Source organism: Chelonoidis abingdonii, chromosome 1 (genome assembly GCF_003597395.2).
Source record: "Chelonoidis abingdonii isolate Lonesome George chromosome 1, CheloAbing_2.0, whole genome shotgun sequence".
In the NCBI taxonomy this organism is placed as follows: domain Eukaryota; kingdom Metazoa; phylum Chordata; order Testudines; family Testudinidae; genus Chelonoidis; species Chelonoidis abingdonii.
In genome coordinates, this window is record NC_133769.1 from 334,418,741 (window position 1) to 334,446,720 (window position 27,980).

Consider the following 27,980-nt stretch of genomic DNA (forward strand, 5'->3'; position numbering starts at 1 on the left):
GATGCTCGGTATACACAAACACACAGTAAATGTAACTTTAGAATGCCTGACTGCATTAAGGGTTGTTGTATCATAACACGCTATTGGCAGTAAACAGACTGGCACACTACACTGGCAATGGACCTCCATGTATTTTGAGAAACCTCTTCTGTATTTTATGTAACTTCAGTTCAGAAATTACCCTCTCACTTGTTTTCAAGCAAGCAGATCAGACAGTTTAAAATTTTGAATGTCAGCTGTTACTCATTTGTCTCTTCCCCATCACAACTTCCTTATACAAATTAATGGTTGAGAGCAATCCTGGAGAACAGCAATATGTTGTAGATTACCACAGTCTATGGTGGTAATCACTATGTAATTTGGAGAGGTAAAGCCACCATCAGTTACGGTTCAGTTAATTGAGTGACAGTGAAAAAGCATCTCACTGGCACAATTGGTGCAGCTGATTCAGACAGCTTCCAGTGCTGACAACTCCCTTGGCCAATAACCCTCCTCTGTTCCCCGGGTTGGAATCCCCTCTTTGCCCGTGGCCTCTACAGCAATGTCCTCTTCAGATTCCCCCTCCCCCTACAAATGCTCCCCAGCCATGGTACCACCCTTCCATAAACCCCTGCTCTGTGCTGTAGTCTCTTAGCTAGCAGAGACAGCAATCTCTGTCCCCCACAGTGCAACATACTTCCTTCTCCACCAGCAAACACACCTAACCCCATCTCCACTAATCCCCCAACTCTGGCTGAGCCACTACTGAAATGGAGATTCAGTTGTAGATCAAGAGCTGATTCTCTTGCTTCCATAAGCCACCGGATGCTTGTCAGAGTGAACTATCAGCAGCCACCTGGGTCTGCCAGCAGGAGGACAGGAGTGACCAGTCCCTCTCCTCACACTCCCTCAGCTACTGGCTCCACACTGACACCTGTGGTTTGTTAGAACAAACATATCAACTTATGATCCACAGAGGGGTCACCAGCTAGTTGAGTACTGAAGATGGGGGAGAGAACACTAAATCAGGTTGGTGATCCATAGCTGAGGATCAGTGAAAATTAGTTTGCTTTTTAAAAAAAACAAAAACCTCACAGCAGTACCATGGTAAGTGTTTGAATTTCATGGGCTATGCAGGGATCCCTGCTCTAGGGCAGGGACCCCTCACATACCTGCTCATTTTCCAAACAGCGGATCCTGGTATCAGCTCCTTGCCAGCCAGGCAGAGCTAGCAGTGCAGCATCTCTCTTGGGCCTGCCAGAGGCTGCTGTTGGTAGGACCATGCCTTCTAATCTCTGTGCACTGTCAGGGATATCCCCTGTCCCCACCAGCTGGCCAGACAGGAAAGCAGCAGTGGTGACCTGGGGAAATACAACCAAGATGGAGCTACTATTTGGTGCATAACTGGTTGGAAAACCGTTCCCAGAGAGTTGTTATCAGTGGTTCACAGTCAAGCTGGAAGGGCATATCAAGTGGGGTCCCACAGGGATCAATCCTGAGTCAGGTTCTGTTCAATATCTTCATCAATGATTTAGATAATGGCAGAGAAAGTATAAAGTATGTGGAGGATACCAAACAGAGAGGTTGCTAGTGCTTTGAAGCATAGCATTAAAATTCATAATGATCTGGATGAAATGGTCTGAAGTAAACAGAATGAAATTCAATAAGGGCAAATGCAAAGTACTCCACTTAGGAAGGACAATCAGTTATAAAATGGGAAATGACTTCCTAGGAGGTCACAGTGGATCACAAGCTAAATATGAGTCAACAGTACGACTGTTGCAAAAAAAGCAAACATCATTCTGGGATGTATTAGCAGGAGAATTGTAAGAGACACGAGAAGTAAATCTTCTGCACTACTCCATGCTGATCAGGCCTCAACTGGCGTACTGTGTCCAGTTCTGGGCACCACATTTCAGGAAAGATGTGGACAAATTGGAGAAAGTCCAGAGAAAAGCAACAAAAATGATTAAATGTCAAGAAGGGGAAGAATGAAAGAAATAAGATTTGTTTAGTCTGGAAAAGAGAAGACTGAGTGGGGGACATGATCACAGTTTTCAAGTACATAAAAGGTTGTTACAAGGAGGATGGAGAAAAACTGTTCTCATTAACCTCTGAGGACAGCACAAGAAGCAATGGGCTTAAATTGCAGCAAGGGAGGTTTAGGTTGGACATTAGGAAAAACTTCCTAACTGTCAGGGTGGTTAAACACTGGAATAAATTGCCTAGGGAGGTTGTGGAATCTCCATCATTGGAGGCTTTTAAGAGCAGGTTAGACAAACACCTGTTAGGGATGGTCTAGATAATACCTAGCCCTGCCTTCAGTGCAGGGAATGGGATTAAAAGACCTCTCGAGACCCCTTCCAGTCCTACGATTCTATGAAACTGAGCACAGGCCCCAATCCCTGCCCTGGGCCTGCCAGCCAGTGCCACATGGTGAGATACCCCAACCCCAGGACAATGCCCTCCCTCTCTCCTCCCCATGAGCAGCCAAATGAGCCCAATTCCATGATTTTTCCAACAGACTCCCTGCTGTAGGAAAAATCATGGTATTGGGCTAATTTCACGATTTCCATGTAATCCATGAAATTATGATTTACACAGGACCTTATTCATAGTGGGATCTTGGGTGAGGATGTGTACAGTGGGGTGGAAGGGAAGGTACTGTTATGGGCTTAGTTAAAACATCTTTGAAATTAGATGTGAATGCACCCTTACAATTAACATGACTGTCAGGATAAATTAAGCACAACCTCCTCACCTAAGACAAAAGGGGTTGTGAACCCATCCAGGAGTTTTGGACTGAGAAGTGAATGGGGTTTGCGCAAGAAGTGTATGTATGTTCCCTGGGAGGGCTCACAACTGCTTTTGTCTTGGGTGGAAAGGGGCTCCTGCTTAACATATCCTGCCAGTTACATTAATTGTGGGGTACATTCACACTCAATCCCAAAGAGGCAAACAGCAAGAGAGTGAAGCAGCACCCTGAAAGCATGGAATAAGACCCTGGAAAAAAATAGGGAGAGAGATCTTTAGCTAGCACTAGACCCAAGGAGGCTTGGGGCTATAAGCAAAAGAAATTGTTTTTTGTTTCCTGGTTTCTCCTACCTTTGGGGACCCAGGACGTTGTACATTCCTTGTTAATAAGCAAGATCAGTAGATTTTTTGGTGCAGTGTCTTTCATCAATTTCTACCCCAACTGGAATATCTCCAGGGCCTCAAATTTTGACTAGATGCTTGGGTCAAAAAGAGGTATGTAGTGCAGTGACGGTCGTCCCTCCCCATCTGGGTCAGAGGGAAGCCACACCACCTCATTACTTCACTGGGATCACTGCTTAACATCAGGGGAATTAGCAAATCGGGTGCTAATGCCCCAACCCTCTCGGTGGGGCGGCGCACCAAAACAGCCTGTGGGCTCTGGCCCTTGGGCAGGGCAAAGCTAACAAGCAGGCTATGGGCTCTGGCCCTCAGGCAGGGAAAAGCTAACAAGCAAGCTGTCATAAACAGATGGTTAAGAGTTAATGTCTCTTTTACCTGTAAAGGGTTAAGAAGCTCAGTAAACCTGGCTGACAGAGGACTAATAGGGGGACAAGATACTTTCAAATCTTGGTGGAGGGAAGTCTTTGTTTGTTCTTTTTGTGTTGTTTGTTGTTCACTCTTGGGGCTAAGAGGGACCAGACGTTCACCCAGACTTTCCCAATCTTTCTGAATCAGTCTTTCATGTTTCAAAATTGTAAGTAATAGCCAGGCAAGGCGGATTAGTCTTATGTTTGTTTTCTCAACTGGTAAATGTGTCTTCTTGCTGCAAGGATTTTTACCTCTGTTTGCTGTAACTTTGAATCTAAGGCTAAGGAGAGGGGGGTCCCTCTAGTCTATATGAATCTGAGTACCCTGTAAAGCATTTTCCATCCTGATTTTACAGAGATAATTTTTACCTTTTCTTTCTTTAATTAAAAGCTTTCTTTTTAAGAACTTGATGGATTTTAAAACAAGGAAAAATCAAAGTGATTGAGTCTAAACTCACCAGGGATTGGTGGGGGGAAAGAAGCGGGATGGTTAATTCCTTCTTGTTTTAAGACCCAAGCAGTTTGGGTCTGGGTTCCCCAGGGAAGGTTTTAGGGGAACAGAAAGTGTGCCAGACACTAATTTCTGGCTGGTGGCAGCGTACCAAATTTAAGCTAGTAATTAAGCTTAAAAGTGTTCATGCAGGTCCCCACTTTTTGTACTCTAAAGTTCAAAGTGGGGGAAAAAACCTTGACACAAGCTTTGGGTTCTGGCCCTCAGGCTGGTCAGAGCTAACAAGCAAGCTATAGGCTCTGGTCCTCGGGCTGGGCAGAGCACTACAGAGAGTGTTACCTCAGCTCTGGCAGACGGAAGACAAACAGAGGACTTTTTGCCTATTGTGGGGAGGATGCCACTCCTGGGTGAGGTTGGTACAAGGGGATAGGGGAACCCAGGCCCTCTCTACTCCACAGGTTCTCAGCCCCAGGCTGTAAGTGGTGGAATGTTCTGTCACTGTGTCAATGAGGATCCGCTCAAAACACACTGACCTGGATTCAGGCAACCAAGCTATACTCTAGTGTCCCTGAGCCACTTCCTACTACCTCTTAGTACCTTGGCTCTGTAGGTGTCATCCGTCTCCATGGGGTAGATAGCCATCAGCAGCTCCTCCCTGGACTCGGTGTCCTTGGGGGACAGGGCACCGCCTGGTTTGGCAGCAGAGTCAGAGGCCTGCAGTGAGCAAGATACGTCTGTCTCCTTCCCTGGCTCGGCTCCAACTGAGCTGAAGGCTCTGCCTTTTGTACTTCCCATCCTGTCTCTCAACTCCCAGTGAGAAGAGCGAACCCAGCCTGACTCCACCCACTCGAGCACAGAAAGTGGTTCCTCCTCTCTGGATCGGAGGGAGGCCATATCCTGTAGAGAGGGGTAATAGTATTTTGTGGGGGTATTGTGGGTGCTGAATGAGGCATGGTGGATGTAAGAGAGGAGGACTCCGCCAGCAAACTAAGGAGGTTTACCAGCTGAGGAATATGTGACATCCCACACCTAAATTGATTTAAGGAGCCTTGGTATGGATGCAAGGACAAGTCTGACCCTGATTCAGGGTGGCTATGCTGGACAGTTCGTGGTACTTCAATCAGTGCAATACAACTGACAGAAGTACCACCATCTAAGTACTCTAATGAAGACAAGGCTTTGGACTAGACAGTCAGGGAAGAATTTATCCTGGAAGAGAATAGAGGGCTGCTAAAATCCTCTTCTCTCTCAAAGGCCTCTGCTGTAATGGGGCCTGGTGCCAAAACAACTTTTACGTACCTTGCCTTTCTTTGGGAGAAAGTCTTCTGATTTTTTGCACTTCACACAAACATTTATGTAATTAATTGCATCCAGAATAATAAGAAATGGTGCAGACTTTGTAAACAATTACCAATTGCTACCTTATAAACCATCTACTACCACAACTGGGTAATACAAAATAAATGTTAAAAACAAGAACACATTAAGCATATTTACCAATTCACATCTTCTGAATCCCACTCCTCTATTAGAAAACAGGTATCCATGTCTAGATGTATCATGCTCCCAGTCCATGTAGGGTAAAAAGTCTATATCTTCCTCAGCTATAAGTTCAAGAATGTTTGGAAGACCAGCATGCTGAACTTCATTAACATCCTAAATTAAAACGCAACAGAATTACAAACTAGAGAACTGTCTTTAATTTTATTGCAATCCTTAAAAGTGATGCTTGTTATGCCACAGATTCCCTCTCTATCAGACAATGTAAGGTTGAGAGCCAAATGCTGGGTGAAATTTGCCTGACTGCATTAAGGGTATCATAACATGCTATTGGTAGTAAACATACTGGCACACTACACTGGCAATGCACCGCCTTGTATTTTGAGAAACCTCTTCTGCATCTTACATAACTTCAGTTCAGAAATTACCCTCTCACTTGCATTCAAGCAGGCAGATCAATGAAACAGTTTAAAATTTTGCATGTCAGCTGTTACTCATGTGTCACTTCCCCATCACAACTCCCTTCTACAAGTCAATGGTTAAGAACAACCAAGCATACCAACATATTGTAGATTATGAAGGGAAAAGAGAATATGGCAGATGAACGTACAGAATCCTAATATACAAAGGTGATGTTTAAAATTTCCTTTTTTTTCTGATATATGTATAAGACACATGACCTGCTTTATTATATATATATATATGGTAAAGATATTTTCCAACATATTGGAACCAGTATGCTTTTTAGCATGTTATCTGATTTTATACTGCCAAGTTTATACTGTTTAAGTTTAACTGTTGTTCATGATAGTTCACAGTAATCAAAAAGCCTGAGTAGAATGGCACTTTGTTTATAAAATTTGTGTTATATAAAGATAATTTCTAGGAGGTAATGACAGAGATGATTACATTGTCTGAAAATCAGAGACAAGAACTTCCCAAAGAGTGAAAGCTCTGACTAGTCTCTTGCTAGGGAGGTAGCGACCAAGTGCAGAGCAGATAGTACAGAGTGCGCCGCACAGAGCTTAACAGTAAATCTTTGGCTGATTAAGGAGTCATATTTACAAGAAAGGGACAATAATTCCACCAATAACTATTATATAAGATTGCTGAGATATTATACATGCGATGACATCTATCAAATGTGTAAGTTATATTCTTAAAAGGCACAAACAAAACAACATTTATTTCTATGAACAAAATCTGTGCCAGCCTATTTTTAGTTTTAAATGCAGTACAAATGTAATTGTCCAAAATATGGACATGTCTCCTGTTCCTTAAGTTATCCCAACTTACTCAAAGCCGTCCATGACTGTCAGATAATTATACCGTAATAGGGAATTGATTAATTTCCTTTAGTATACTTATAACCTTAAATAAATAATAATAAATAAAAATGAATAATGATCAGTATTGTTTATATTATAATAGTTCCTAATGTGCTAGATGCTGTACAGACATATGGGAAGACACAGTCCTTGCTGCCCGCAACCCAAACAGTTTCTTTCAATTACAGTTGCAGCAATATATGGTAAAAGTATTGTTCTACTAGATTTAAAATTTCTTCCTGGACCAGAGATGGTGACTTTACAGGCATTGTGCCTACAGATATAGTCCAAAAGTCAGAACACTTGCACAGTTCTGAACTTTGCCACATACATACACAGATACAAAAAGAAAAATGCAGTTTTTAAATAATTAAAAAAGCAAGTATCTTCAAAACAAACATAGAGATTATGCATCTCTGTTGGTTGACTTGCAAACATCCAGTCTGGGTAGCGGATAGGACAGACACAGCCTAGGTGCTCCAACAACGTATGATATAAAAGAAGCTTCATAAAGAAAGTAACATATCATTCAAAAAGGACCAAAGAACACAAGCTTTTGCAAAAATAATAATTTTAGTTCTTCTGTAAAAGAACTAAAAATGTTCACTGAGATAATATTAAACAATATGTGCTTTAATTCTTACAAGATTACAATAATTGTTTTACTTTTCAGTTATTTTCTAAAGACTTTTTAGAGACATATAGACTGTAAGGGGATATTTTAATGGAAAGACATACCCTTTTTTCTACTGCCACAAAGCTTGTGAACTGGGTTATGATGGAGTTCTCCAGGCTGAGGTTAATAATCAGGGCTTTCAAAGTATGTTTCTTCATCTAGGTTGTTATAGAATAACAAAATATGTTTAAACACAAAACATACAGGTGAAAACAATATTAGCTAAAATAAGCGTCAATGTCAAAACTGAATATACACAATAAGTTCTTATGCACTATGGATATAAGTAAACTAGCTCAGCTTGCAGCTATTTCTAAGCAGTGCTTATGTAGTTATGTTTGTGTACCCAATTTCCTGCTTCCTGTTTAGAAGTGTTTTGAAGGGAGAAGGGCTAATCCTAACCCTCTCACCTACTTGCAGATTTATCCACTTGTGCTGGGGGAGAGGAAACTGGAAATGGTAATTCTTAAAGAAAAACTGCACTGGAATGGTCTTGTCACAAGTCACTCAGGGCTCTATTGGGCTTCCAGCTCCTCCCAGTGCAAGCATATGACTCCTTATCAAATCCTAGATCAATGACGGTCATTACTGAAACATAAAGGGCAGCATATCAGCAGCACAACTAAAGCAAAACACCTTGCACCTGTGGGACACAATTTGTGTCAAGTCATGAATGGAAATGCTCAAGGCCTGTCCAGGACTCAGAAACATCCTGTACACAGACATGCAATATACTGAAACCTCTCTGAAAACAACAAACAATCTTGTTCTCCAGAATCTCAGCTTTGATTGAATAAAAATAAAGTAAGCCTCTAGCTGTTATGGCTGTGAAGAAAAGCTCAAAAATGTGAACTGAGTGTAACTGGTGCAAAGATTTCTGTTGGTATGCAGAGCATGGACCAGTAGCTCTGAAACGTGTGACTGACCGCCCCCCGCCATCCACTCATTTTAGTGAGGTGTTACCTCAAATGCCCAATGACGATAATTTAAAATGTCAACAATGTTAACTATTTGTAAGAAAGCAGTATGGGGGTGTTACAGATTTGCAAAATTTACTATCTGTGAATTAACTGTTTCACTTTGGTGCCTCAAAAGGATGGCATTTGGAAGGTACCATCACTTATTTATTCCCCCCAATCAACCCCAATTTGTCTAAAAGAGCACACGGGCACAATCAAGTCCCAGTGAGGGGGAGACAAGCTCAAAGAGACTAGTAGAGCTCTGAAAACATGCACCATCATATTTTAAACATCTGGACAATTTACTGTGATGCAGCATTACACCCAACTCACATGGATGCAGTTTATTTTGTAGGCAGAGCTGTGAAAAGTACCACCTATATTTTCCTTAAGTCTAACCCCAAAACTTGGGACCCACTCCTGCAAACTTTTCTCACATGAGGGTTCTACTGGCTTCTAGAACTCTGACTTCTAGTGGGACTACTCAGGTGAATAAAGTTTGCAGGATCTGGCCCTCACACATACAAGCAAATAAAGGTTTACAGGATTATACCCTCATGTCTATAAACATATGTGAAACTGAATGTTAAAAAATTGGAAGGTGTTCAGAAAAGAGCTACAAGAATGATTTGAGATGTGGAAAACAAGCCTTGTAGTGAGACACTTAAGAAGTTCAGTCTATTTGGTTTATCTAACAAAAGGTTTAGAAATGACTTGATCACAGTCTACAAGTACCTACATGAGGTAAAGATTTCGGACAGTAGACAATTCTTTAACAGAAACTAAGTAGAACAACTTATCTAGGGATGTGATGGGTTCACCATCACCTGAAGGTTTTCAGTCAAGACTCTCTCCCTTTCTAAAAGATATTCTATAACTCAAACAGAAGTGATGGGCTTGATGCAGAAGTTACTGGGCATGGTTTTTTGGCTTGTGTTATCCAGGACATCAGACTAGATGATCATAATGGTCCATTCTGGCCTTAACATCTATGGAATTCATACTGCAACCTTCCAATATCCATTCCCAAGTCAAAGATTCTCTCCACCTTTCCTCTTCCCATCCCCATTTCACTGAACCCCTTTACCAGTTCTTGTTTTAAGCATAAACTGAGATAAAATAGTGGTCCCTAGTTCATATTCTTATCTCTAGAATGACAAACCTCATGTTCTGTTTCATTTTCATGAAGTATCCCATCTTCATAATCTCTAATCAGGGCTCTTGCTGTGAGTTTGTGGAGAAGCTACATTAAGGAAAAAAGACAAGTTCAAATGATCACCAATTTAAAACCTGTATTTAAAAATCTCCATTTTATGTACTAGGTTTTACGATTTTTAAAGTCTTCTGATCAATGAGGATCCAGTTTCAGGATAACTGGCATCTAAAGTTACATTTTATTGAGTTTTAAAAGTTTCAAGGGAGTATTTTCCATAGAGGAGCACTACAGCCCACACCTTGTTTGAAATAATTTTGTATTTTTATGATTGGTGCTCATTTTTTTAACTTTTAAAGATCATCATACCTTTATACTATCAATAATTCCTGCTCTGGGGGACAGTGAACTGTGCAAACTGGTGATGTAATTTCTGTTTCAACTGCACCACTTTAGCCAAGAGGAGGAAAATAATCTGTACATCTGTAATATGTTAAAGCCAACAAGGAGTGGGAGTACTGAGGACTGTTAAGCCCAGCCCAGTAAGGACATGGAGCAATGTGTCATCCAATCATCACCATAGGTCCATTTTTAAAAAAAACATTGACTGACTCTGAAGAGAACCCCTGGTGAGTCCTTTTTGGCCAGATGTTGGTAGCCACAACAAAGGGATCTTTCTGGATAAGCGGGAAAGGAAAAAATGGTGGGAATTCTCTGAGTCTATGTGAGGCATAGAAAAATAACACTCATCTTCTAAATTTGGCCCAGATTTTCATAAGGCAGCTTCTCTTTTTGCAATCATAATTTGCACCTATCAAAATGGCATTTGTCCTTTCTGCACCTTTGATTAGTCGTGGGGTCAAAAGAAAGAGTGTGATTTGAGGAGGTACAAACTATAAACTTGACCCATGAAGAGGAATACTGATCTGAAGCCCAGATGAGAATTTGAACCTCTCAGGACAGTAGTTTAAAGAGTATCTGACTCATTAGAATAAGTGAGTACCTTCCCCATTCACACCAACCCAGTTTGTCTGTATAAGAGCTTGGAAATTTACTGAAATAGCTTCCGAAGTGGATTAAGCTAAACAGCAAAAACGCAGTCTCATTCCAGAATAAAAATGTTCACACATGAATTTACACCAAAAGTAACGATTTCAAAATAATTATTAATGAATAATTTTCTGGAATAGTTATTTTGATGAATTTCTAGGAGTAGACAAGCTCTAAAAAGTAAATAAATGCCTCTTTTAGCCATTTTCCTCTTTTCAGTGTAGGAAGTTATTTAGGACAGCTGCCGTGCTTTCCCATAGGGAGTGGATTTGAATTTTCTTCAACATTAACTGAAACAGTCACAGCCTTTGTTCACATTGGATAGTGCTGCCTTTTAGGATCTCTCCTCTTTCGGGGCATGTCTACAATACAGACTTAACTTGACCTTTGTTAGGTTGACTTATAGCCACCTCAGTAATTACTGCAGTGACTGATGTCCACAGTACTCTTCTGTTGGTGGCGCACATCCTCACCAGACTGAAAAGGGGCAGTGTGGGGGGCTGAGAGCCAGGACTCTCAGCACTGCGCAGCTCACCGCCAGGAGCCAGCTTGGCTTCTTGCCTCTCAGCTGGGAGCTGAGGCCAGCTGCCCACCGGGTTCTCAGTTTCTCGCCTCCCCACTGGGAGTGGGGGTCAGCCACCGAGGCTTCTCACCTCCCTGTGCTTATTCATCAATTTCACAGTTCCAGTGTGGAGCCCTGAAATTGCTAACAGCCAATGTAAGTAAAGAGGTGTCTACACAGACAATGCATTGCCCTAACTACACCCACATAAGCCCTATGCCTCTTGTGGATGTGGAGTTAGTATATCGGTGTATTAGGGCACTTACATCGACGGGAGAAGGCTTTAGTGTGTATACTGACATAATTAGGTCATAACTAGCTGCCTTACATCAACCTAACTGTGTAGTGTAGACCAGGCCTCAGTTCTTTTAAAGTTTTTCCAAAAAGCAATGGCTTAAATATTGAAAGAGAACATTTTGCTGCATCATCCCCAACAGAGGTCAGCTAACATCACCCCAGCATCAGAAAGTACAGAGGTAGCCCCAACAAATTCCTAAAATGGGAAGAACCACCTTCAATCCAGGTAAGTTTATATTTTACAAATCAGTCTGGGCCAGCAAGCATGTAGGGAATGTGCTCACTTATCCCACATAGGTCAGTTGCCTTTTTAAAAGCTTCCTTCAAATGAGGCTGAGGTTCTTTATTAAAACAGAAGCAAAAATGCCAAAAACAAGGGTATGTGCTATTTTAAAATGACATGTATATGATATGAATAAATAACATTGGCCTAACTCACTGTTCCTGTTGTCTTCTGTAATTCAGTGGTAGATACCATTGCTTGCAATTCTTGATCATTTATTAGTGCATTTAAGGTAGCCTGAAAGAAATAAGGAAATTATTCCTCTCATTTTCCCCTAACATTCTGTGCTATCAGCACTTCTGCAGTGATGCTCAGTATCCAGAAATGCAAATAGAATTGGAGTTGTGAGTAATCAGATGCATATCTTTAAAAACATGTTCCCTGGTACACAAAAGAAGCTATACAGAAGAGTCACAGAAAAAGGAATCCTGAATGTATTTAAGCACAATGACATAAACATCCCATATGACACCTTTCTTGAGAAGATGGTTTCTATTAAAGTTTGATTCCCTCTGCAACTTGTATGATAAAGGTTGGTGGCTAATGAAAAGTGTGTCAATCAATGTTCCCTCTAATTTTTTCCATCCATGTGCGCAATTAATTTTGTTATGCGCACTGAGGTATGTGCAGATGTACACCACTCATAGAAACAAAAACCTAGATATAACATATATTTTAAAAAAATTAAATAGGGATAATTACTCCAGCCAGAACAGGTTTAGAACTCACTACTCAAAGAATTAAATTTAAGCATAAGAGAAATAAAAATTATGAAATGCATAGACCAGCCAAAACACTAAAATAACACACTTTCAAAGAATAAAATTACAGTGAATATATGTGCATTGAAGGAAGCACCAAGAAGTAACAACAATAATACAAGTATGTGTTGGGAGATGTGTGTGACACAGAGACAGTGTGTGCGTTAGACACAGGGTGTGTGTGACACAGAGACAGTTTGTGTGTGTGTGTGTGTGTGTGTGTGAGAGTGAGAGAGAGAGAGAGAGAGAGACTGTGTGACAGAAACACAGAGATAGTATGTGTGTGAGAGACAGAGTGTGACACAGACACAATGTGTGTGTGTGACACAGAGTTGGTGTGTGTGACAGAGAGTGTATGTGTGTGTTACACAGAGACGGTGTGTGTGCTGGCTTTTGGGAAAGTTTCTGAGAGATGCCCTGCGCTGTCTCTTTAAGACACTCACTGAAAGCTCTCCTGCTCTGTCTTGAGCCTGTTGTCTTCCCTCTCTTGCTCTGCAGAGATGGGGTACATGGGCGGGAGGGAGGGAGGGAGGCAGGAGACAGACAGACAGAGACTGTGTGAGCTGGCTGCTGGACAGGAAATCTCAGAAACAGTGCACTGTCTCTTTAAGAAAGGCACTCAGTCAACTCACCCTTCCCGACAGCAGCTCTGAGTTCTGAGCCAGGCTGCGACCCCTGCCTCTCCCCTGCTCTGCGGAGATGGGGTACAGGGGCAGGGAGAGAGGGAGACATCAGCACCCTCCCTGCCCCCCTCCCACACAGCCAGCAGCTGCAGGATGGAGCAACGTACGAGGGGGGCAGGACAGGCTCTAGACACTAGCAAACCAAGCACGTGCTTGGAGTGGCACAATTTCAGGGGCTGCATTCCAAGAGGTGGGTTTTTTTCTGTTTTTTTGCTTTGGCCGTTGCGCTCTCGGAGATTTTTTTTTTTTTTTTGTGCTTGGGGCGGCAAAAAACCTAGAGCCGGCCCTGGGGGAGGGGCACCTGAACACATCCTGCTGGCAGTGCCACTCTCCCAATCAGCTGGGTGGCACTTAAATCTCTCTTGTGCTGCCACTCAAGCATGCAGCTTACAGGAAACATAAGTGTCAATAGTACTTTCTATAACTGTATTGAAAACAGTTTTGTCTCATTGATATTAGCAGCTGAACCATTTTCAATGCCAGTTGAGAGAAATTTTGGGAAAGGATGATCGGATGGATGGTCCAGTGGTTATGGTAGTAGGTTAGGAGACCTGAGTTCAAGTCCCTGTTCCACAAGACACTTCCTGGGGCACTTAGTTCTTAATTTGTAAAATGCAGGTGATTGTACTTCCCTGCATTATAGGGGTGTTGTGAGGATAAATATATTAAAGACAGTGATGCACTCTGGTAATGGAGGCCATGTAAGTACCTAAGACAGATAACATGATCAGTCTCAGGAATTGGTTGTTTGCCTAGTACAGACTGTAGGTAAGATTGTGTATTCCTTGGGGCAGTGACCACCCATTTCTTCATATTTCTTACAGGTCAGGCACAGTGATGGCTTTTAAACAATATTTTTAAGCTAGTGAAAGAAAGTCACACAATATTTATCCCAGCAATCAATATTTGCAATGTATTATATATTAATTTTTACCCACCCAAAAAAGAACATGCTTCTTTGTATCATTCATTACCTGAGTACAACGTGGGATAAATCCATAGACAAGAAGTCTTTCATTGTTAAATAAAGACTGTATTTGAGCAGGAGCCTGCAATGGCTCTGGTGCATTTGAGTCAAACTGTTGCCATTTAATAGAGACAGAACTGCATCCTGGAGAAAATATTCTGGATGTCTGGCTTTCTATCTGTGTAAAAAGATGCAAACGAGTTAAATACGTTACTCTAATAGGAAAAATATCACAAGAAGGGGTTTTCTTGTCACAGCACGTTCCCGAGAGATTGTACACGTCTACCTCCATAAAGCGTGACCTGATATATCATGAATTCAGATATAACGCGGTAAAGCAGTGCTCTCGGGGGGCAGTGCTGCACACTCCGGTGGATCAAAGCAAGTTCGATATAACGCAGTTTCACCTATAACATGGTAAGATTTTTTGGCTCCCGAGGACAGCATTATATCAGGGTAGAGGTGTAGCTAGGTTGACGGAAGTATTCTTCTGCTGACCTAGCTGTGTCTACACCAGGGGTTTAGGTTGGCAGAACATAAGAGCGGCCATACTGGGTCAGACCAAGGGTCCATCTAACCCAGTATCCTGTCTTCTGACAGCGGCCAATGCCAGGTGCCCCAGAGAGAATGAACAGAACATGTAATCATCAAGTTATTCATCCCCTGTTGCCCATTCCCAGCTTGTAGGAAACAAAGACTAAGGACACCATCCCTGCCCAGCCTGGCTAAGAGCCATTGATGGACCTATCCTTCATGAACTTACCTTGTTCTTTTTTGAACCCTGTTATAGTATTGGCCTTCATAACATCCTTTGACAAAGAATTTCACAGGCTGACTGTGCACTGTGTGAAGAAATACTTCCTTTTGTTTGTTTAAAACCTGCTGCTATTAATTTCATTTGGTAGTTCTTGTGTTAGGAGGAGTAAATAACACTTCCTTATTTACTTTCTCCCCATCAGTCATGATTTTATAGACCTCTATCATATCGTCTCTTAGTCATCTCTTGTCCAAGCTGAAAAGTCCCACTCTTATTAATCTCTCCTCATATGGAAGCCCCTAATCATTTTTGTTGCCCATTTCTGAATCTATATATATTTTTTGACATGGGGTGACCATGTCTGCACGCAGTATTCAAGATGTGGGCATATCATGGATTTATATAGCGGAAATATGATATTTTCTGTCTTATTGTCTATCCCTTTCTTAATGATTCCCAACATTCTGTTAACTTTTTCACTGCTGCTGCACATTGAGTGGATGTTTTCAGAGAACTATCCACAACGACTCCAAGATCTATTTCTTCAGTGGTAACAGCGAATTTAGACTCCATCATTTTATATGTATAGTTGGAATTATGTTTTCCAATGTGCATTACTTTGCATTTATAAACAATGAATTTCATCTGCCATTTTTTTGCCCAGTCACCCAGTTTTGAGAGATCTTTTTGTAGTTCTTTGCAGTCTGCCTGGGACTTAACTATCTTGAGTAGTTCTGTATCATCTGCAGATGACTCCAGGCTGCCTGACAAGCCCTGACAAGAGACTGCGCCAGCAGGAGCTATGCCACTTGAGGATCCTAGAGACCCATGGGAACCATGGAGCATCGCCGAGGGAGAAAGAGTAGGAAGCAGCCATGGGGATTTAGACTTTTCTCCAGTGAGCGAAACGGGGAACCAGTCAAGATGTTTTGGGAGGATCCCTGCTGACTCAGTGGTGAGCACCTCAACCACCACCAGGGCTCTGGGCTGGGACTTGAAGGAGCAAGGAAGGCCTGAGTCCCCCTACCTGGGCACCACACACTCTAGGTGGGGCCCAGCATCCGCAGCGAGCCAACGGGCCACACAGTACCTCAGAAGTGGGTGCTTTTATTGACTCTAGCCATTAGACCGCACTGCCCTGAGTGGAAGGGCCACTTTATTGACTCCAGCCTCTAGGCCATACTGACACATTTTATAATCAGGGTCACGAACACAGGACCCAACTGACTGCTATAAAGTTTTTTCTTTTCTTCTCACCATATGTGACCCAGCACATGGGATGGCTTGTACATATCCTGTGAGAGAGAAGTGCCCCTTTTCACCCAGGTGAACTTATATTTTAAAAATCAGAGACGTCAAAGAGGAAGAGGAGTGGGAAGATATTTCAGAAGCTTCTCTTTTTTGTGAGATCCCTGGTCTGAAACTGGTATGGTATCTGAAAGTTAGAGGGAGTTGCTTTTCAGGTGGAGTCCAACGTCTCACTTAAGGGGAAACTGCTCTTTGAGACACAAAAGCCCCATTTCCCAATACAAAGCAGTTCTCCGTCTGTTAAAACACCAAGAGTGCTCCTGTCTGAAACAACAAGGCCTCACAATCCCCAAAGATGTTCCTCCCAATTTGAAACTTTGAGGCTCCCAAAGAGTTCCACCCAAAGCAGCTGCCAATAGTGTAAAATTCAGAAAAAAATATATTCAGGATTGATAAAACTTACCTTTTTTAGCCAATTATACTTCGATTTTGGGTCAAAATATTCATATGCTCCAGCACCATATTGAGACAAAGATCTTAGCATGTGATGATTTGCTGTGGAACTAAGCACATTTTAAAAGATTTTTGTTGTTGTTGTTTTTAAGTAAAAATTGATAATCTGAAATTGATTCCAAACGTTTTAATTTTTTTAATAGTGTAGCAAGTTCTCCAATCTCTCTAAATCCCTCTCCTTCATTAACATCTACATTAAACAAAGCTCAGAACTGGCAAGATCCAACACATGCTCCATCCTGACAGCGGGTTGCCTATATTTAATCACTATTCTAATGCTATCAAAAGTGAAAACCAACAAGAGCAGCAGCGTTTCCCGTGTTCATCCCCAGTGCATACATGTTTCAAACCCATGTCTTAGCTTTGAAAATTCAGCATTCAATTAGCGCAAATCACACACAGAGAAAAGCCAACTCACTGGTTTCCCACAGGATGTACTGAAATGAGGGATGAAGTACATGTTCACAGGGTTTTAAGGAAAATGCATTCTTGAGTTTCTCCATAACAGATGTAAGATCTTTGAGGCAGAGTTTTTTTTAAAGGGCCTACATGAAATAGATGCCCTACTTCCACTGAAAGCCACTGGCATTTCATTTTGGACTGTCAAGCAATTCTTTCTGGAAATGGTTGATCTTAAATCAAGATTGTGGGGCCAAAATTGCTTAACAGACAAAAATTTTTACCTAATGCAGAATTTTATGTGATCTATTTACAAAGGATGGAAGCTATTGTAATGAAGTAATGTGAAGGGGAAGGGCAATGAATGTATAAAATAAAGAGACTGCCTAACAAAATGGATGACACAGAACACAAGTCTCAAATAATCTGTAACTTTAAGTGGGGTGGCAGTAGGGAAAAAAGAAAATAGGATTTGATTAACTCATTTTCTCAAGTTAAAGGACTTACTGCTAAAAAAAAATGTTACACCACTGACAGGGTGAAAATTAACTGGAAAAAAACAAATAAAAAATGAAGGAAAAAATTGCATTTACCTCAAAAACAAAACAGGCCTGAGAGAAAGGGTGGCACGCACAATTTTAAAGTCTCTTTCCAACTGTTGTTGCATTTTGCAATATCCTAAAATCTCTAACCTTTCATTTAAAAAAAAAAATCTGTTTTCTTCAGTTGCCGATATACATCCGTCACAATATAAAAAGATGTACTGCTTCTCTGTTGATTCAGCTTTTCAGAAAACTGTCTCATCCAATCAACAGCATCAGGAAAGGTGTGAACTTATCTCTGTTATGTCTCATTCACCATTATTACTTTAACTCAACCAGTTTAATATGTTAACAGTATACTTTGAGGTCTGGTCTATGCTTAAAAGCTACATCAGTATAAATATGTCAAGTGTAATTTTTTTTTACTGAAATAGATATACCATAAGAGCCTTAGCATGGATTCAGTTATACCAGTATAAAGGTAACTTGTAATGGTATCGTTATTTTCTTACCCATCTGGGAATAGCTATACCAACGTAAAGTACTTTAATATCAATATAACTGCATCCGCACTAGGGGGGTTGTACCAATAGAGTAAAAGTGGTATAACTTTCTAATGTAGACAAGCCATGAAAAATCTACACTAGACTTTTGCAACATGTTAATCAGAACTTGTTAGCTAACATCTTTTAACACATCTTTAAATCCTAGTCTAGATAAAGACTAATTAGAACCAATTAAGTGCTTATTTTAGTAAGCAATGGTAATTTCTTTTTAAATCTTTATTTAAAAAAATGCAGAAAACTATATTACTGCACTATTAAAATTATGGAGTCAGGAAATGCCAAAATTTAAAGTTTCAGCGATGTTAACTACTGTCCCATTCTAAGGCTTGCTTTTTATATTAAAAAGAAATATATTAAAATTACACATTTCAGAAGAATGAGAGGAACAGATAAAACTACATATGTGCAAAGTAAATTCTACTGAGGGAATCTCAAATTTGAATTTCCTGGAATTTTTTAATTTTAACTGAAGAATGTGGCATTCACTTTTTTGCATTCCATCTATATGTACATGACAGCACATTCACAAACCTGATGATCCTCAACACACTGACATTTCATTTCAAGTAAAATGATCAGTGATTTTTAAGTCTGAAGCACAGCACAGTACAAATGTTAATTCATTCTGTACTTACCCAACACCACATGTAAATAACCTGGTGTGTCTGACATTCTCTTTCACAATTTGGAAGGTCATGCTCTCATTCTGAATGTGCCCATCGGATAGAAGAAGAATGTTACGCTTTCTTTGAGAAGGATACAACAAACTTAAATAACGTAAGGTTTTCCATAAGTCAGTATTTCCCATTGTAGGTGTAGCTGACTAAAAAGAAAAAAATGATAAAATGATTATCTGAAAGTCTGGATTTTATTTCTACCCTTCCCCAGAATAAACTGTAGTGAAGAGTTAAGTTTCCCCTCCCATGGTAAATTTCTCCTGGTTTCCTAGTACAAGTGATTGCTCACTTCTTAATTCTGGGCTTGCCTTCTGCCCTCCTGTAGTTATTACCATCTCCATTGTAACAGTGCCTATGTGCCCCAGTCACGGACCAGAATCCCACTGTGCTAGAAGTTGTGCAAACAGAGAGCAAAAAGACAATCCCTGCACTCCAGAATTTACAGTCTAATCTTCCTTCCAAGATAGTGCCAATTGAATTTTGCCTTTCATTGGGATGGCCAAGTGCACTGGCATATTCAAGTGCTGTCTTCACTGCCAGAAAGATGGTGCTGTAAGAGCAGGGGGGTTCACATGGATGTCTGTACCTTTTCCTGTCCTGCTACAAGGTCACAAGAGGGAAAAGAGAGGGGGCATGACATTTTAAAAGGTAAAATTTAGGAGGAACATCAGGAAGATTCTCTGTTAGTCAGAGATGATTTCCAAAGAAAGGAGTGGAAGCTCCATCACTTGAGAAGTCATTTAAAATGAGACTGGAAAAGATAATAAATACAGAATAATCCTGCATTTCAGGAAGAGTGACTGGATGATCCAATAGGACTCTCCCATCTCCAACTTTTATTGTCCTATGACTAACACCTGCCATCAGTTACCTTAAATTTTCACTGAGCTATAACAGGACATACAACAGAGATGATGCACCTGTTACCAGGGAAAATGGGCTCTTGGATACTACTGAAACTAAGTCATGGAAGTAATTTAGAAGGTGGCCTCAAATAAAGCAACAGAACAACATGATGGTGGACGTTACATGGAATCCCTGCGGGCAAAGAGACTCTCCGTAGCACACAGAGGAAAAACAATTTTACTTACTATAATAAACTCCTTCACTGCTGCAAGATCACTTTTGATATTCTTTGAATATGAAGAAAATTCTGTGAAATCTGAGGAATGAAAACTGAAATTAAGCTCTTCCTTTCAGTGTTAAGTTATATTTTCATTAACTATTACGGCAGTGAATGGTTTCATTTTTACTATTAGAAAAAGCACAATAAATGTATTCTCTACTACTATATAATAGAGACTGTCAGGTTTCCAGTTTAATATATTACTGCTTGTCTAATAAAAAAAGATGAGCATAACGATAAGGATGACAAGAAAGTAATAAAAGTGAGCATCTAACAAAAGAAAACTTACTTGTGCCAAATCTGATAACAGTCACTCTCTGTCCAAAACAAAACCTTTGTAGAGCATGGAGAGCAATCTGCTTTGCTTGTTGCAGTGTTGAACCCTCCATGGAATTGGAGCAATCTAGACAAATAATAATTTCTCCAGATAGCTGGATTCCTTTAAAACTTGTTTCAAACTTTGGTTGAAATACAAGCATGCATGCCTGAAGAAAGAAGAGTTTGATAATCAATACAATGGACCGCTGTTATTTATATAGTGCCGAAAGGGTGCTAAACATTTTACAAAGATCGCTACATGTATCTAGGTTTTCATAAGGTTACCCATTACTGTGGTATCTGAGCATAATAAAGCCAAATGTCTAGGGCAGTGGTTTTCAGTCTGTGGTCTGTGGACCCTGGAGCATCCGCAGATGGTCTAATATTTCCAAAGGAGTCCACACCTCCATTTGAAAATTTTGAGGGGTCCACAAATGAAAAAAGTTTGAAAACCACTGGTCTAGAGGTTAGCAAGTAGGTTTTTTGTTAGTTTTTGTTAAATCTTGATGAGAGTAGCTCTCCCTGTCCTGTGTCCCTAGCTTATCCCTCGTGGATAAGAAACTCAGTGGGAAGTTTGCAAGTGTTTTCTGTTCCCATCTATTTTACTTTTCCGCAATCAGAATGGAGTTGTTTCTCGGAAATAAGAAACAAGCTTATTTTTTAAAATCATCAACACCATCATCACTTCATGAGAAGTCCTAGAATTTTAAAAATAAATTTATTTCAAAGTACAATGTTTTTCCTGAAGAAAACAGGAGAACAAGTGTGCACTGTATTGCCTTGCACTTGTGATTTGTTAAAAAGTTAAAAAACCTGCATTCTCTAAGCTTATAGAGTGGAAATACAGAAAAGAAACCCATGAATTCAATACAAGTTTATTACAGTAGGTAGCTACTTTGTTATAGAAAAGATTGTATGTATTGTTTTAAAATTTTCTCACATAGTGCAATCCCTCCCTCCAGTATGATCCTGGGTTACCATCTATGGTGTGGTGAGATGAGCATATTCCATCCTCAGCTGAACCATGATACAATGATGCCAGGACTTGAGACAGGCTACAGCTGTGGCCTATTAGGTAACCAAAAGGTGAAACCACCAGCTGTGTCTTATGAACAGAAAAACTATAAAAAGACAGCGTACAGAGGTTCTGAAGTCAAGACTCTAATTTCAGAGACCTGTCTTGCTGATGCCGCCACCACCACCAGGAACGCGGCCGTCTATGACAGGTGGGAAAGGGAGCAGGAACCCAGAGGCTCAAAGGGTGGGCTGGTGAGCCTAGAAAGGACAAAGTTAAGATCCCACTGTGGGACAGGAGTCCGTACCTGCAGGAAGAGTCTCTTGAGCCCTCTCAAGAATCTGACTCTCATATCATGGGAAAACACCGTCTGTCCTTGGATTGTCGGGTGAAAAGTGGAAACGGCCGCTAGATGCCCTCTAATGGAACAGCGTGCCAGGCCCTGGTTCCTCAAATGGAGCAGGTAGTCCAGGATAGCCTGTATGAAAGAATGCGAGGGAGAGATGCCATGCTCGGATGCCCAGCAGGAAAACCTCATCCTACTCCCCAGGAAAACCTGTTGGACTCCTTCCGAACAGGTCTGTTCCTCTGGATTCAGCCATTCAGCATCCATGCCGAGAGGTGGAGGGACTTGAGGTTGAGGTGGAGAGGCTGACCATGGTCCTGTCACAGCAAATCTGGGAGGTTGGGCAGGGGCCAGGGAGTGGTCGCTGACAAGTTCAAAGCATGCCGAGGCAATGTTGGTAAGGCCACGCTGTGGCGATCACAACAACCTGCGCTGTGTCTCTCCTGATCTTTGCCAGGAGCCTGCTGATGAATGGAATCAGAGGAAATGTGTACATCAGACTCCATGACCACAACAGGAATCGGGGAGGGAGCTCTTGCTTAGACCTCGCAGAGAGCAAAACCGGTGGCATTTCCTGTTCTGTCTGGTAGCGAACAGGTCCACTTGGGGAGTTCCCCACCTTTGGAAGATCATGGAGGCTACCTGTGGATGGAGTGACCACTTGTGGTGAGAGAAGTCGTCCCCGCAGAGCTGCTCTGCCAGCGTATTCTTGACACTGGGAAGGTGACAAGCTTCCAGATGGATTTAGTGGCTGATGCAGAAGTCCCATAGATGGAGCACCTCCTGACAGAGAGCCGATGAGCTCCCCCTTCCCTGTTGATGTAGAACACCGAGGCTGTGTTTTCCATCAGGACTTGTACCACCTTGCCCGACAGGTGAGGCATGAAGACTCCACATGCCAGACAGACTGCTCGGAGCTCTTTGACATTTATATGCAACTTTGCTTTCTCCGGGGATCACATCCCCTGTATCTGGAGGTCGGTGAGATGCACACCCCAGCTGAAATCCGAGGCATCAAACACCAACTCGATTGAGTGATGGGGGCTGTCGAACAGAACCCCTTCCAGGACTGTCCTGCGGTCGGTCCACCATCACAGCGAGGTAAGTATTGCCTGGGGAATGGTAACGATCTTTTCCAGGGAGCCTCTGGACTGGGAATAGACCATCTCCAGCCATTGTTGCAGGAGCTGCATTTGGAGCCTGATATGGTGGACCACATAAGTGTACGCTGCCATGTGACCCAGGAGGTGCTGACAGACCCTGGCTGTAATCAGAGGGAATGTGGAGACTTCCGCGATGAGGTCCATCAACGTGTGGAACCTTTCCAGTGGCAGGAACACCCTGGCACAGGTCGAGTTGAGGACTGCTTCAAATAACTCTATCCTCTGCACCGGCACAAACGTCGACTTTTTGTCGTTTACCAGTAGGCCCAGAAAGTGGCATGTGGCCTGAAGCACCACAACCTCCCTTTGGACTTGACACCTGGACTGCCCTGGATGAGCCAATCATCGAGGTACAGGTAGATCTGAAAACCCTGGCACCTGAGGCAAGCTGTTATCATTGACATACACATGGTAAACACTCTTAGTGCCGTTGCCAGGCTGAACAGGGGGACCGCAAACTGGTAGTAGTAGGGGGCCACCGTAAACCAGAGGAAGCATCTGTCTCCTTGAAAGATCGCTATATGGAAGTGTGTGTCCTTCAAGTCAAAGGCGGCATACCAGTTTCCCGGATCCAGGGAAGGGATAATAGAAGCCAGGGTGAACATGCAGAACTTTAACTTCTTTAGGTACTTGTTGAGGTCTTGCAGGTCCAGGACGGGCCATAGACTGCCCTTGGTCTTTGGGATTAAAAAGTACCGGAAATAGAACCCCTTGTTCCTGTACTCAAGAGGAACTTCTTTCACTGAACCCAGCTGTAGTAACCCCCTTACCTCCTGTGCAAGGAGACTCTCATGAGAGGGGTGCCTGAACAAGGATGGGGAAGACAAGTGGGAAAGTTGGGGTAGAAAGGAACTGGAGGGTATAACCCTGTTCCACTGTGCTGAGGACTCATTGGTCCTCAAGGAGGAAGAGGGAAAGGCAATTGGAGAACACTGGGAAAGATGGATCCAGGGAATAGTCTGGTTGATCACCCTCTCAAAACGACCATTTGGCCCCCTGCTTATTATGGGTCAAGCCCACTGGGCAGAGGGTGGAGGCAGGTGGCTGGGCAGTGCTTGTAGCTCTTGGCTTGTTTATGGGGCTGGTCCTGCGGCTGCTGTGATTTGAACCACTTACATGCTGGGACTGGGACATAGAGATCCAGGGCTTTTAGGGTGGTGCAGAAGTCCTTGAGGCCAGGCAATTTGCTGTCTGTTTACTCCTCAAATTGGGATGAGCCATCAAAGGGCAGGTCCTGCATTGACTGCTGAGCCTCAGAGGACAACCCAGAGAGGAGCAGCCAAGAGGCTCGCTGCATGGAGATAACGGAAGCCATGGTGTGGGCAGCAGCATCTGATGCCGCCTGGAGGGCCGCCCTGGTCGCGGTCGTGCCCTCACTGAGGATCACCAGAACTCCTTCTTGGAAGCCTTGGGGAGCGACCCTTCGAACCTGGCCATGGCTTGCAACATATTGAAGTCATATCAGCCAAGGAGGTCTTGGTGGTTGGCCACTCTCAGCTGAAGGCCAGAAGATGAATAAACCTTGCTTCCAAAAAGATCCAGCCTCAAGTCTTTATTTTTGGTGGTGGCCCCGGGTTGTTCTTGCTTCTCCTTGTGGTTAACCACCTCAACCACAAGGGAATTGGGGGCAGGGTGGCAATATAAGTACTCATACCTTGTGGTTGGCACGAAGCACTTGTGTTTGGCCCTTTTAGAATTCGGGACCAGGGAAGAAGGGAAGGGGTCTGCCACAGGACATTAGTGATCTTAGAAACTCCTTAATGAAGGGGTGGAGCCAACCTGGCAGGAGCTGAGGAGCAGAGGACGTCAAACAGGGAGTCCAAGGGCTCTTCCAATTCCTCTGCCTCAAGCCCCAGGTTAGAAGTGACGATCTTCAAAAGTTCCTGGTGTGCCTTGGCATCATGCTGAGGAACTGGGTGAGGGGGCTCCATGACAGCCTCATCTGGTGATGATTAGGATGATACCTGTGCCATCGGAACCTCCACGACCATTGGTGGTCCAGCAGCTTGCTCTCCTGGGTCCTCCTGGACCTGTGGGGTCTTACCCCCGAAGTCTCCTGGGAAGGCTGGGTGAATCCCCAAGGGTTCCATGGGTACCATTGCGCTGGGCACTCCGCTTGGGACCATGGGACAGGTTTTGGTGCTGATAATGTAGTCGGCACCATTGGTACCGGGGTTTGTCCCACAGCCAGGGAACCTCACAGACTCATAGGTCAGAAGGGACCAATATGATCATCTAGTCTAACCTCACTCTGAGCTGGAGCTACCAGTGGAGTCATTGGTCCCAGGTGACCAGGATCAGGCTAAGCAGTGACTCATGTCTGACTGGTGCCAGTTGTTGCATCCCAAAGCCGACCTGTCCAAGTGAGACTGTCTTGGTCAGGCACTCAGGGACTGACAGTGTTCAATGGATCTGCATCAGATACCTGGTGATCCACGCCTCATGCCTCTACTGGTACCGGGATGTTGAATGGGACTGGGAGCTACTACGAGCCAGTTGCCGGGAGGATTGTCCTGAGTAGGACGACCTTCCTGTTGGAGACAGGTGATGACGCTCTCTGGTGCCCAGTCGGTACCATGATCAGTACTGAGCCCTTGAAGATGGTCAGGGTCAGTCCTGGAGTTCTTCCCAGGTGGTGCATGCCTCAGAGGATCTACGCCAATCTACCAGCAAGGTACTTCTTGAGTCCCTCGATCGGTGCCCTGGTGCGGGATCCAAAGAGGACTCCGCTGAGCCTGCCTCTCCTGTCCTGAGGTGTGATGGCTGTAGGCGAGCGAAAGCTGGTAGGATATCCCTCTTGATAGGAAACAGTACTGCTGAGGCGGTGACACACACATATATCCTAACACGGGTTTTCTGCGAGATCGGGGTACCACTGGAGCTGGTGAGGGCGGAACTGGGAGCGTCAGGATCTCCTGGGCTGCTTGAAGGGCTTCAGGCATTGATAGCACCTGAAACTGGCTGCAGCCTACACAGCTATCTGGAGTCACAGGCAAGGCATGGGATGGGGTGCACCGCTCAACTTGAACTGAGGCCTGACTTCCCGAGGGGGCGTTGAGCTGCCTGGCCCAGGTCTTGGCTCGCCCCCAGCCCTCTCCTTTCCCTTGCAGGAGGTAGGAAATCTTCCCCTCACAGTCTCTTTTTGCTTCTTGACTGGAGCTGTGGAGGGAGACTGGTGCCAAGTCATGGACGGCACCGGCGAGCAGTGCGCACAGAGGCCACAGTGCTCCATGCGGAGTCAGACCGCTGCTCCAGTGCTGGAGTGAGTGCCGACTCCATTAGGAGCACTGTTAGATGGATATCATGTTCCTTGTTTGTCCTAGGTCTGAAGGACTTGCAGATATAGCTCTTGTCACTTATGTGCCCTTTGCCTAAGCACCTTAGGCAGCTGGTATGGGGATCACTGACAGGCATAGGCTGTTTGCAGTGAGCACAGGGCTTAAAGCCTAGGGACCAGGGCATGCCTCGACCCCCAGCTGTGTCCTGATTGGGACTAACAGAAAGTTTGAGAACTACTACTAAGAGTAACTAGGAAAACTACTAACAACGTAGAACTATTTTACAGGATTTCAAAGTTCATAAGAACAGAGAAGGAATCAATGGTAGCCGAAGCAGCAGATGTTCCAGCACCATCACTGGCGGCAAGAAGGAACTGAGGGTAGGTGGAGCTGGCGGTGCCCATTATACTGTGCTATGCTGGTGCCACTCAGAGGGCCCCAGAGCCAGTCCCCATGGATACTGCTGAGGGAAAAACTTACGGCATCGGTGCATGTGGCGTTTTTAAATGCTTTTGATAAACCAGAATTTCAGATATCGTTCTTACAGATGCATTAATATTTTAATTTCCAAAACTTTCTACTGTGCAGGTCAAATCCCTTAAAATAGAACCTATGCAGTACCTTTAAATGTTTTCTTGAGTGTGTGCAATTATAACCTGTACATCCAGTACACAATGACCCCTTTGTGGCTGATCTCTGCTAGAGCTTCTGTGCCATGATCCTGAATGCCAGCTTTGTTTTAATTGATATCTATATGTTATTATTTTCCCCAAAAAGTATTATTTTCCCCCAAAAGCATTCTATTTTTCTGCCCACTTATAGAAGCTACATATTTCCAGACTCAACCAATAATTATTGGTTCATTTAACTCCTGCAAAGAATACAGGAGTAGCGATGCAATAGGAACAATAGGAGTTGCAATGTCAATATGGAGTCACATCCCTCTGAAATATATATGTCTGCACAACTAGTCAGAGAAAAGTGTGCTCAAACAGAAGTAGGGATAATCAGAAATATTAATAATGAATTGTCTGTGATATCATTTGTGCTTAGAAATTTGTTATAGTATTATTTCTGACAAGAGGCTTCAGCCCAGCAAATACAGTCCAAAGGGACCACTCCTTTGAATAAATTTAAGCTTGTGTGTGCATGTTTGCAGGACTGGGGCTTATATCAGAAAGATTCTGTGGAAAGTTCAACTAAAATAAAAGGTAGAATTATGAAAATTCCATTCAATGGAACTATGTCTGAAAGGAACTATTACTAATTTGTACTTGTAGGCTGCGAAGATGCAAATACAATACTTGCATATTTTAGTTCCCTCCTCAAGACATTTTGAGTGAAATCCTGGCCCCACTGAAGTCAATGGGAGCTTTCTCATTGCTTTTAAAGGGGCCAGCATTTCACCCCTCATCTTGCAATACTTTTTTCCCACTGAACTTGGCAAATATGGCTGCATGTATGTTCTGTGCACTGTGAAATAAGATGGTTACTCACCTTTGTAACTGTTGTTCTCGAGATGTGTTTGCTCATATCCATTCCAAGTAGGTGTGCACGCACCGCGTGCACGTTCGTCGGAAGAATTTTCCCCTAGCAACACCCGGCGGGTCGGCAGGCGCCCCCTGGCGTGGCGCCCTCGCAGCACCGCGTATATACCCCTGCCGACCCGTCCGCTCCTCAGTTCCTTCTTGCCGGCTACTCCGACAGTGGGGAAGGAGGGCGGGTGTGGAATGGATATGAGCAACACATCTCGAAGAACAACAGTTACAAAGGTGAGTAACCGTCTTTTCTTCTTCGAGTGCTTGCTCATATCCATTCCA

The 27,980-nt window shown here is 43.1% G+C and overlaps 1 protein-coding gene across 1 annotated transcript in view; it reads right to left on the reverse strand.

Annotated features, from left to right (window-relative positions):
• PARP4 (poly(ADP-ribose) polymerase family member 4) overlaps positions 1 to 27,980 on the reverse strand; it is a 117,184-nt gene that overhangs the window by 23,050 nt on the left and 66,154 nt on the right. The window contains exons 21-31 of the mRNA XM_075066109.1: positions 20,330 to 20,525; positions 20,006 to 20,076; positions 18,873 to 19,060; positions 16,681 to 16,780; positions 14,220 to 14,390; positions 11,958 to 12,038; positions 9,619 to 9,699; positions 7,560 to 7,655; positions 5,491 to 5,649; positions 4,591 to 4,707; positions 1,152 to 1,340 (exon numbers count right to left, since the gene is read on the reverse strand). Of these exons, the coding sequence (XP_074922210.1) occupies positions 1,152 to 1,340; positions 4,591 to 4,707; positions 5,491 to 5,649; positions 7,560 to 7,655; positions 9,619 to 9,699; positions 11,958 to 12,038; positions 14,220 to 14,390; positions 16,681 to 16,780; positions 18,873 to 19,060; positions 20,006 to 20,076; positions 20,330 to 20,525 (1,449 nt within the window). The remainder of the gene's footprint in view (positions 1 to 1,151; positions 1,341 to 4,590; positions 4,708 to 5,490; positions 5,650 to 7,559; positions 7,656 to 9,618; positions 9,700 to 11,957; positions 12,039 to 14,219; positions 14,391 to 16,680; positions 16,781 to 18,872; positions 19,061 to 20,005; positions 20,077 to 20,329; positions 20,526 to 27,980) is intronic.